Source organism: Ammodytes marinus (genome assembly GCF_949987685.1).
Source record: "Ammodytes marinus genome assembly, chromosome: 14".
NCBI classification, from domain to species: domain Eukaryota; kingdom Metazoa; phylum Chordata; class Actinopteri; order Uranoscopiformes; family Ammodytidae; genus Ammodytes; species Ammodytes marinus.
In genome coordinates, this window is record NC_137218.1 from 8,729,790 (window position 1) to 8,741,850 (window position 12,061).

Genomic DNA, 12,061 nt, shown 5'->3' on the forward strand with positions numbered 1-12,061 from the left:
GAAACAATTGAAGGTAAACACACTTGATAAAAGATGCAAAGTAAAATAAAAATTAAGTAAAACAATAGTAGTAAACCGTATTTAACATTTGTCCAGCCTTATTTAATAAAATATTTTATGTGGGCAAAAAAGTGTGAAATAATAAGAATACTAGGCCCTTCTAAGTTTATTTCAGTTCTCCAGTCGGAGAGATGATTGTGAAACATCATCAGGAAGCGGCTGGGCTGAGTTTCGGGGAGTTGTTGGACAGCCATTGCAGTGTCGTGGCTCAGTAACAAAACACAAAAAAGGGAGAGGAAGACCTGGCGTTTGGCAGGGCAGGCTCTTCTGTTGTAATTTTTTCGAGCGGGAGGCCAATTTACATGAATATAAGAACGTACACACTCTTTAAAATACTCTACACCTGATAACGGGTAAGTTTTTTTGGTACATTTTCTAAACATGATTTAGGAAAGAGTGTCATGAGATGGGTCGGCATCTCGGCAAAAAAAATATCTGGAAGAGATTGTCATGAAAGGATTTGGCATTGTATTATAATAAGGTTTGAAATGATGTAATAAGAAGGTTTGGCCTGGGTATATAATATTTGGTGTGGTGTTTTGAGAAGGTTAGGCATCTCCGCTTTAAAAAAAATCCCCGGCTCCTTACGATGCTACGTTAGCATTGCTAACTCGAAAAGAGCCTCAAGTTGGATATAAACCGAAGTTGACCCGCTGTAATATGTAGTCAAACGTTCGTATGTAATATAGGAAATATAAATATTCGCTCTATGAAAAGTCTCAAGAATTATTAGTTCATCGGTTAAGTATTTCTCTTGCCAGCTGCTGATAAGCTAGGTAAGCTAACTTCGATGCAACGTCGCCTGCTAGAGATTATGACACGTAGCTAGTGGCTTCCTGCTAGCCAGCCTTACTAGCCGGCCTCACCCAAGCGTTATAAAAATGATACTTTACGTATACATATATGTTGCTTTGGTGAAAGTTGTTATGATTGAGATATTTGTTGTGTTGTTTTGGTGTGTTTAGTTTATTACTATCACACAATCTGACCGAAACCCATCATGTATAGCAATAAAGGTTAGCTTAACTTCGCTGCTACCTTGACAGGTTGTGATAACTGGACCTGTTTGACAGCCGAGTCAAACCATATCAAGTGTACTCAACTGAATTTTGTTTTTACATTTTGAATTGTTTTCATGACATCTGTGTTGATTCCTAACACATGCCTGACATCCTACAGTAGATGGGAATTGATCAATATCATAGGAATATGTGTCACAATCGTACTATTGCTGACCATTTTAATTTGTTAAATGAAACTAATTTCTGAAACATAAATAGTATTAGTGTTCCTATTCTTAAAACGGTTTTAAAAGCATTGCATAAATTAATAAGAAAGTTGTGGATATGAATGTCAAACCAACAAAAATCAAATTTAAATAAAAAGTTGATACGTACATTGAAGTAGATCTTTACTTTTATTTTGGACAAAATAACTCGCATTCTATGCACAATTTTCCCAAACCCAAAGTAATTGAGTTCATTTGTCTACAGTCATGGATATTGTAAAATGTTGTTTGATTAAATTTTAAGTGACATTAAGTCTTAAATATAAATTGCCTTAAGCTGTAGGAAGCCTGTATTACGTTGCACATTTAACCTTTTTTTAAACAATATCCATTTGTTTCTCAAGTCAAGTCACTTTATTTATAAAGCATATTTAAAAACAACCGAAGTGGGCTTTCCAGTCAAGGCAGATAAATGAAAACGTCCTCAGTAGAAATGCAAAATACAATGATAAAAGAGTATTGTAAAACAAAACAAAACATTAGAAACAACCAAACTAAAGAAAATTAAGACAAATAGGTAGAAAAACATTAGTAATTGAGGAATTAGTTGGCAGATGTATAGAAATAAGGGCATACATGTTAGCTCGATTTATTTTTAGTGTAAACAATCCTGTGCTGAAATGATAACTCATTTGATAGATTTAAAACAGATGTCTCATCGGGCTAGCTCAAAGGGTATTTCTAGTCAAATATCCACTTTGAATGATCTCAATTTGGCAACCAGCAGTTTGTCACACCATTTTAATCTTTTTGCCTTGAACTCTGAACAACAGGGGCCTGCCTTCAGTCAATCTTTTTAGCTTTTTGTTTGCTGACTTTTTTTAAACTCAGGTGTCTTAAGTGCCAATAGTTGTTGTCAGTTACTATTTAATTCTTTAGCATTCAAAGCAGCATCACTCCACGTGTGTGTGAGCAATGAGCATCAGTGTGTAATGCCACAGTGTCGTAGCAGCAGCTAGTGGGGCCAGGCGTGGGACCATATGAGAGTGTAGCAGCAGCTGACGTGTAGTTCAGCTGTATTTGCGTGGTCTTGAACTTTACCACCTTATACTTTAGCCCTGGAGTTATTTGCATATTGTGCAACTAGGTCTAGAGGTCGGCACCAGCTTACACGTTCGGATGCTTCTGTAACTGTCACAAAAAAGGGCTAGGATATAATATGAAGTTGGAAAACTGTATGTTTGAGTGTGTTTGTCTAATGTAGCAAACATTGTGATTACATTGGGCAATATTTGTTTAACTAAAAGCTTCTTTTGTGGTTACAAAAAGAGGAACTTTGTTTTTGTTTTTTTCGGCCCCTTTTCTCAGATTTTCATGACACTTGCTAAAACATTTCATCACATGTCAATGAGCACGTTTACATGCACACTAATAAACCCATCGTTATCTAATTCATGGAATTGCCATATTATTTCCATTGCACTGTCATCAAGTTGGGGGCCGGTGCTGTGCCAGTCAGATTATTACCATTACCTGATTATTCCCAGTTATCGAACTATTGTGGTCATGTAAACATGCTCAACTGGAGAGGGGGGTTGTGTGAACTACAATTACAGATACTTGGGTATTTATTAAGCAGCAAGCTGTTACATATTCAGTCAGAGAACTGTTCATATCCCACAGTGACAGCAGTCCCTATCTTAGATCCATTTCAGTTTGATTGAAATACAATCTGGCTTTCTTATCGTGTGAGGCTCAGACGAGATTTAATTTCCAAGGTCTTTGCAGATGGTTTGTGTTGAAGAAGACTCATGTTGCCTATTGAGGCTCTGTCAGATGGTGTGTGATCAGCGCTCTGATTCTCCTGTCCTGCTGTCCAAAGACTCCTGAAACAAGCTTATCATTGGCTTTAGAAAGCCAGTCATTGTTCTTATCACTAGATGCCAATATCTATCTGATAGGCTGAGGGACACTGCATGTTCAGAGAATTGAGGGCTGTCACTTTTACGAGGTTTGTGGTAACGGGTGCTGATTGGTTCCTATTGATCTCACTGTCTGTCCCCTGTCGTCTGATACTTTTAGGGGCCGCTTACACAGCAACGTTTTAAACTTAAACGTATAAAGTTGTTTACATTTTGACCATTCGTTTACACGACGGCAGCACTTTGGGGGGCTGCAAACAAACACTTTAGAAACCCGGTTCCAGAGATAAATCTTTTGAATACGCAACTCATGTGTCGCCTTGTAAACTCGCAACACCGGTCCCTGTGGAAAACGATGACATCACAGCTCCTCTTCGTATTAGGGCATATTGCACCGGAAGGTCTACTACAAAGTTTCACTGCCAAGTGCTATCTACTGGCCTGGCATGCATACTATAGTGTTTTAGTGCCTGTCATGCGGATCTGTTGGTATTCAGAGCGTATTCTAAACACTGTCTTTTTGCTATCTTTTGCAAACCGTTGTCTGTTAGACCCTTAATTGTGTCGTATTGGCTTTTGGTGCTTTCAGGTACCTATCCCTGAAGGCTCTATTACTATTAAGCCACAATTAAGAATAACAAGTGCCACTTAATAAAAGCACTGTCATCTTTAGTTATGGATATTATTTAGCGATACTGTTAAATTGCAGGATTAAGACACTATCCCCATCCATAGGATTAAAGGTGATCTTGGTAAATATGTACAGGAATTTGCCAATGTATCTTCAAATGTACTCTCTTTCTAAGATTCTGACTCTCTCAATGTATTATATAATATTACATGATAAATTAAGATATCCATGTTTCCCTACGATTCAGCGTTTTTAGCAAGTGAACTGTACGGCATCATGAAAAGATAAGGTGTGACTATGCCATGTCAGCCTTTGAGGCAATTCTTTGCACTTCAGGATTATTTTCATGCTGGGTAACAGATACTCTCTTAATGAGGTCATGCAAATCTCTTGCATAAGTAATTTTCTTTTTTTTGTCCTTACATCAGTGATTCTAAGTTATTTCTATATATTTTTTAAATAATTTCAAGGGAAAGTAATGGTAAAAAAGGAAGACCCATTATATGACTTGTATCATGTTTTGGATTGCCTTGCTTGAATTGTGATTAATGTGATTAATGTAGCAGACAAAATAACATGTCCCTGTGCATTCGTGTCTTCTTATGTACTTTTTTTTTTTTTTCAGGATTCAACAGCTCCGGATATGTCATTCATAATAAATTGGATTTCTACCAGTTTGAATAGCGTACTACAGTTTTTAGGTGAGTACCGGTGACCCGACACACTAACAAATATGCTCACAATGCCATAGAGTGAACCAACAAGCCCTTTTTCATTTGTGAGAGGATTTAGTGAGAGAGTCTAAGTGATGTCTTTAGCAATCAAAAGAAAAGCTTTAATGGTTGCATCCACAGGTCTATCATTGACCTTAGTCTGAAAGTGTGGAATGAAAAGTGGTGCTACAGTTGTTGTGCTCACTAATGATTCCATACCTGTTGTTGAAGAAGTTGATCCTTAACTTCTAATCCATAATATACGATTTTACTTAATACATTTTCAGGAAAATTGCCTTCTCAGCTAAAGCCCTTGTAGTAAGAAACAAATGCATCACTAATCGTCACCATTCCTTTAAATGCCTGAGTGTAAGTTGAAATAACGTCCCCTCTTAAAGCTCCTTCGATAGAGCACTAATGCAAACGCTGGCTTATGGGTTTGATTCCCATTGGGGCCACACACATGCTACTTATGTTTCTGTAAAGTGGCTCAGCTAAAAGCATCAACTAAATGGCATACATTATTTCCCAGCCAATATTAAGGAACAAAATCATTATAGAAAATCAATTCAAAAACCTGATCCATATGCAAGAGATTGTGTATTAGATTCATTCAAATTGTTTTAGATTTTGTCTTAATACAGAAATGCCCCCCCCCTGCCCCCACTGTGATCACATAAAAGGTGTTTAATGCAGCTTTATTCACATATATAGTTGGTCTCATTTACATATTCTTTTTCTGTTTCTATTATCAGACGTGGAAAGTAGTCTGACAGATCATCTACAGACGGCCATCCCTAATGTAATGTGAACCAAGGAAATGTCTCCCCCTAGAAAGAAATGACCCTGTAGCTATTTCAATGTGCTAGTGATCGATGAGTCCATCTGAAATATGGTGGAAGGTCTTGTTATGAGAAGCAGCTGCTCCTCTCCCCAAGGTGCTCTGTTCTAGTTTCTGTGTTAGCTGTGCTCGTGTGAAGCAGTCCTTCCCGTTCTCCCGGTCAGACAGGTAGTGCTGTGTGTGAGTACTAATCCTGACGTCTAGAAGAGCTGACTCAGACAGAATGTTCACAAATCTACTGGGTATCACCAAGGGTGGAAAACACAAAGCCTTGTAATCTTGTATTGAAGGCTGAGGAGGGAGTCACAATAATTGCAACTTTTCTCATTTATTCATTTAGTCTCTACGCCCACAACTTTGTTTTCTTTTCATCAGAAAGCACTCGTACGCATTTTAAATGTACTCTAGTCTTGCGTATCAGCATCTGAATGTTATTCTTCTCTGAAATTATAAAATCAATAACTACTAACCCTTTTCCAGCATCACAGAATACAACATTACAGACAAATTGGGCTAGGGTGGATTCGATTTTTAATTTAGTTTACATTCAGAGATTAGAGAACAGAATAATCTGTAGGTTAAGCACAGCCACTTTAGTATATTTTCATCATGCATCAAAGAAGCTATGTATTTATTTGTGTGAATTTAAAACAAAGTATCATCTTTTTTTTCTCAATACAATTTGGCTGATTTCCTGTGATCGCCACATGTAATAACGTTTTCCAATGTGTGAGAATTCCAAAGATTTAGCGTTGTATTTTATGATGCATCCCAATCTACAGTATAACAACAATCTAGTGTCCAGATTTGCGTTCTAAAATTTCTCTGGGCTTGTTTCAGGACTGTACAAGAAATCTGGGAAGTTAGTATTTCTTGGCCTGGACAATGCTGGCAAAACAACGCTATTGCACATGCTCAAAGATGACAGATTGGGACAGCATGTGCCAACTTTACATCCAAGTGAGTTGGTTCTACTCTCTCTCTCACACACTCTCTCACTCTCTCACTCACTCACTCACTCACTCACTCACTCACTCACTCACTCACTCACTCACTCACTCACTCACTCACTCACTCACTCACTCACTCAATCACTCAATCACTCACTCACTCACTCACTCACTCACTCACTCACTCACTCACTCACTCACTCACTCACTCACTCACTCACTCACTCACTCTCACACACACACACACACACACACACACACACACACACACACACATTCTCAATCTGTTATGTGTTGGAAACCTAACATGCAAATAAAATCAGGCAAATTATTCAGACATTTAAGTTTGCCATTTTTAAACAAACCGCTGTTAAATGGGTTCAAGCTGTAAGTATGATAACAAACATTTTGGTAATACTCTATATCATGTTTCACATGTGTACATTTGCTTGTATTGTGTACCACTGACTTTTCAGCTGCCTCTGATTTGTTCATCATCATTTTCTTTCTTCTTCCAGCCTCGGAAGAGCTGACGATTGCTGGCATGACTTTCACCACCTTTGACCTTGGAGGCCACGCGCAAGGTGTGTGCATTGTGTATGAACCAATGTTTTTAATTGGTCACTGTATGTGTTAGTGAAGCTATAATACAACTTTCTGGTATTCTAAACCGGTGCATCTCCATCAATTTGAATATCATGGAAAACATTATTTTGGGTAATTTCAGTTTTTATAAGTGAAACTTTCATATACTTTAGATTCATTACACATACAGTGAAATATTTCAGGCCTTCTTTTTTTCTGATTACTGCTCCAGCATAAGTTAATGCAAAATGTGTCTAACCCAAGTAGACAGACCGGACTGTAATTCAATATTGACTTGTGTTTGCGTGTGTGTGTGTGTGTGTGTGTGTGTTGGTTCTCACAGCCCGCAGAGTATGGAAAAACTACCTCCCTGCCATTAATGGCATTGTCTTCCTTGTGGATTGTGCAGACCTCATCAGATTGGCCGAGTCTAAAGCAGAACTTGATGTAAGTACCTATCTGTCGTACTGTGGGTGTCAGTCCCTCAGAAATCGAGGACCTTACATCATAACATGTTAAATAATTGTGCAAAGAGGATCCCATGGCAGAGGAGGCAAAGCATTGATAGCATTTTTTAAAATTTCAATAAGCAGGAACAGCTACAAACAACACTGTCCTTTTGATTAATTCCTATGGAAGTCCAATTCTGTTAAATATATGAAATTACTAAATAATTTTTATATATTACTAATTAAAGTAATTAATTAAAAGTAGTTTAATCATGTGTAACTAGGGTTGCAAAGGGGTGGAAAGTTTCCGGTAAATTACCGGAAAGTTTCCGGAAAGTTTCCACGGGAACTTTCGCTCGGGAATTTTGGGAATATTCAAAATGATAAATTATAGGAATTAACTAAATGGCGGTAATTTAAATGATTTTTTTTCCATATCCAAACATAAATCTAAACATTTAAACACTATGTTTGGTCATGCAAAACATATAGTGCAAAATAATACAATTAAAAAACATTACATTTGAACAGATTTATTTGTAAGAAGAACTTAATCAAGTTTTGATTATTTTATGAAAAATCAATAATTTCACTGAACAACAAAAAGATGAATGTTGAGTAAAATATTACGCATCTGTCTGACCCCACCCATTCAATAAATAAAGTAAAATGCCCCCCATGTGATGGGGAATGCACAGAGCATGTAGGGGGCGTGGCCTCAGTACCCCTGCAGTAAGATGTGTGCTATGTGCAATTTGCCAAGTGTACTTGCATAAAATCTGGTTGTTTTAGTCAAGATTATGCTAAAATATATTTTCTCCAACTATATTTAAAATCACAGTTTAAGCCTATCTATGTAAACCTGGTCTAGTAAAAATCAATATATGATATCAAGTTGGGTGTCTCAATAAACTTTCAAAAAAATCTGATTTGAAATTAAATGTTCATAAATATATTAAAACTTAGTTGAAAAAACTGCTTTTTACTGTCTAGAACGTTTGCCTGGACTGAAATAACATAGTTAGGAGAATTTAGTGCATTTGGGTTGCTTTAAATTGAGTAAATTCCCGTTTATTCCCATTAATTCCCCAAATTCCCGTTAATTCCCATACATTCCCGTTAATTCCCATGGAAAGTTTCCAACTTTGAAAATTCCCGGAATTTTGCAACCCTATGTGTAACTGACTATTTTTATTCATCAACTTAATAATAAAAATGAAATCAACATAGTAAAACCCAGTCTACCCTCTCAGGCATTAATGACCGACGAGACCATCGGAAACGTGCCTATCCTGATCCTGGGCAACAAGATCGACAGACAAGAGGCCATCAGTGAGGAGAAGCTGAGGGAACTGTTTGGATTGTATGGACAGACGACAGGGAAGGTGAGTAGACATAGCACATGTACAGATTGTACTTTTGACCCTTTTTTTGGACATTTGATCATAAGAAGAAATATCATTTTTAACTGTTGACCACTGAAAAGACGTATTTCACTCGCACTAGGCAATCTGTACCGTGCCCAAGTACTTTTGCCCCCTAAAGTCTAGTTCGATTGACCAGTGTGAGTACGCTGTTCCGTACTCTAGCACGGTACACTTCCTCGGTTCCCGCACAGTTGGGAGGGGTTTGCTTGAGCACAGTACAGAATGTTCTGAGCCGGGGCCTAAGCTGTGTAATAAAACTGGATTTATCGTGTAAAACACAAAGCCTCGTAATAGTTGATCACAGTTGATTTAATTTTTATTTTTTTATAATGACGGAAATATTTTGTCTGGAACAAAGATTTGCTCAGTAAAAACAACGAGGAAGTAGATTGAGTGTGACTTTTCATCCGGCTTTTCTCTTAGGGTAACATTCCCATGAAGGAGCTGAACACGAGACCACTGGAGGTGTTCATGTGCAGTGTGTTGAAGAGGCAGGGCTACGGCGAGGGCTTCCGCTGGCTCTCCCAGTACATCGACTAAAGCAGCCAAGCCCCGTAACACACGACCACCACCACCACCATCTGGGGGGGGTGGGGGAAGGGGGGTCTCAACCCAACCACTCATGACGCCCTCCGTTTGCCACCAGTACCATCATACTCAGCCCCATGTTTGGTTAAAGTCTGACTCCACCTTCAGACAGACCAGCACAACTTGATCCCAATAGACTTTTATTGGTCGAACATTTGGATCCACACTTACAGCATTCATACCTGTACGCGCATACATACACACACTCTCATTTCCATCTCTGTCTTTTTCTAAGAGAGAAACATAGGATTGGTTCCACAGCAAAGGGTGTTCAAATACAAACCGTTGAATCTTTTCTATATTGTCTGTCGTTTGCTGCCCTCCCCCCCTTCCTGCCATCTGTTGAGTGTGATGATAGATGCATTATAACTGTAAATCTGTATATGATTCCATTGGTATATCAACAATTCCTGATGCCTCTTTCCCCTCTTCAACTCATTTTGAGCAATGAGAGAGAGCAACATAGTTGTATACATTGCAGTACACTTTTTTAACAGTAAAGACATTCATTCCACATTGTATTTAATCAACACATTCTGGTTCGTCTTGTTTTTTCTGCCCCCCCCTCCCCCTGTTTTTTTTTTTAAGTTTCAATAAATAAAATGTCGCCACGTATACAGCCGTCACTATAGACGGATGGCTGTCTCACCCATTTATTAAAATGGACCAGTGCATTTATATCTGCGTATCAGAAATTAGATCCACTTTTTTAGGTTACCTGGACGTTAAAATACTTTTGTTCCAGACTTGTATCTTGTGGGCACAGAAGCATCGAATGGATCCAAGTAGTCGGTGGGCTCCCCTTTTTAAAGACATGCATGGGGTGGTAGTATAGCAGGTGGGAGAAGATTTGTAATAGAAAATAATACTGGCGATAACCCAGGCGAGGTTTGATGAAATCATGTAGATAGCACAATGGTCAGTTGATGCAAAAGAAAAACTATTTAAGTAAATTAAACTTTGGGATAAATAGCTTGATAACATTGCAGTCAGAGATGAAGGAAAAAAAACTGATGGTTCTAACATCTAGTAATCGTCAATATTAGAAGTCCATCCTACCAGTGTACTTTCCAGCGCAGGCCTTTATACAGGGGGAATCTAGTGACGAAGTGTAGATAATGGAGGACACAGTCTCACAGTAGGAACAGGTAGATAGGCCTAAGACACCTATATGAAAGGGACCGTATATATATGAAATGTACATGAACATCGTACATGGATTTTGTATTCATAAGTGGTATCTTTTTGATCTATGTGCATTACCAGAAACTATTATGCATGCCTTGTTCTTTTGATTTGTATGACCATTATTCCAGAGAGTACAAAGGGAGGGAAAAAAGATGCCAAACTTTACCATGAGAGCTGATTGTCATGTTTTTTTTTTTTTAACGGAAACAATAGATTTGCGCTTAATACTCATTTTTTTCTGTTCCTGTCCCTTTTGTGTGTCTTACATTCCCTCATGACTACGTGATGAGCTGTTCCAACGAGGGTGGGACTCACTGTTTGCATCATAAAAAATGTAATAAATGTTTTCAATGAATAACAGGCTTTAACATTGATCCACAATGCAGATTTTTCATTGTCGTTTTTCTTTGGGTCAGATCTTAAGTATTCAGTTTTGTTTAAGTAAAAGTACAAAAACATTCTTTGTTAAAATACTCCCCTCGAATCAAGTACTTCGATCTAAATCCAACTTGAGTCAAAGTCCAGAAGTATCTGCAAGATGTACTGAAATGTATTCAAAGTAAAACAAATTGTTGTGCAGAAAAAAGGTGACTTATATTTTATTGTACGCCTATGACCTTTCCTTATTGTGAATATTAATGTATCAATACATAAGCATCCACTAACTGATGGAGCTAGTCAAGTTAGAACTATTATTAACTCCTTCATATAAATACTGTTTGCTAGTTAAGTGCAAATAAGTCTAAGGGGCTGGGACATGATTAATGGTGAATATTGGGTTGGACCTCTTCAGGCCTCAGATAGTTATTTAAATGAAAACAAGAAGTTTAAAGGAGAATTCCCTCCTGATTTTTTCCAGGCGGTCATACGCATGTAAAATAAATGTACAGTAAAAAAAAAATTGATATGGAAATACTCAAGTAAAATGAAACATTATGAATAGTGCTAAATAAGTATATTAGTATATAATTCAATATCTGCATTAGACAACTTGTATGTAAAGCAGGATTACATAGCAACTGTTAACTGGAGGTTATGTAAATTATAGCATTGACACCATTTAATTAAGCTTTAGAACACGCACTTTACTATCAGGCCACTGGGTCGTGCACAAGGCATAGAAAAGTAAAATTTGGTATTTTTAGAAGTGCTGTACAATTTATCTTCATTTTCTTTCTTTTAATGGAAGACATTAAATCAGGAGTTCTTAAGAGCATTTCAACCATATGAACTGGACAGTCCACTTTACATCCCCCGGACTCCCATGTTAAGGGACGTGAAGTGGACATCCATATTAAGCAGGTGTACCACTATCTGAAATATTATTGCCAATGGTTTTATACTAGTAATGAACTGAAGATGTCAGCAGTTTTTCAAAACACCTCATCCATGTTCTTCCTAGATTGATTTGTAAGCGGCCACGTTTCATTTAAGTGTTCCACAAATATCACTCACAGACTTTCCAGCAAATGTATAATT

The 12,061-nt window shown here is 37.6% G+C and overlaps 1 protein-coding gene across 1 annotated transcript; it reads left to right on the forward strand.

The window, feature by feature from the left end:
- The first annotated feature begins 229 nt into the window (after positions 1-229).
- Positions 230-10,950, forward strand: sar1b (secretion associated, Ras related GTPase 1B). The gene is made up of 7 exons (XM_080041659.1): positions 230-413; positions 4,467-4,542; positions 6,236-6,355; positions 6,864-6,929; positions 7,274-7,377; positions 8,633-8,764; positions 9,230-10,950. Exons 2-7 carry the CDS (start codon positions 4,485-4,487, stop codon positions 9,344-9,346), a joined length of 597 nt encoding a protein of 198 aa, XP_079897785.1. The 5' UTR covers positions 230-413; positions 4,467-4,484; the 3' UTR covers positions 9,347-10,950.
- The last annotated feature ends 1,111 nt before the right edge of the window (positions 10,951-12,061 follow it).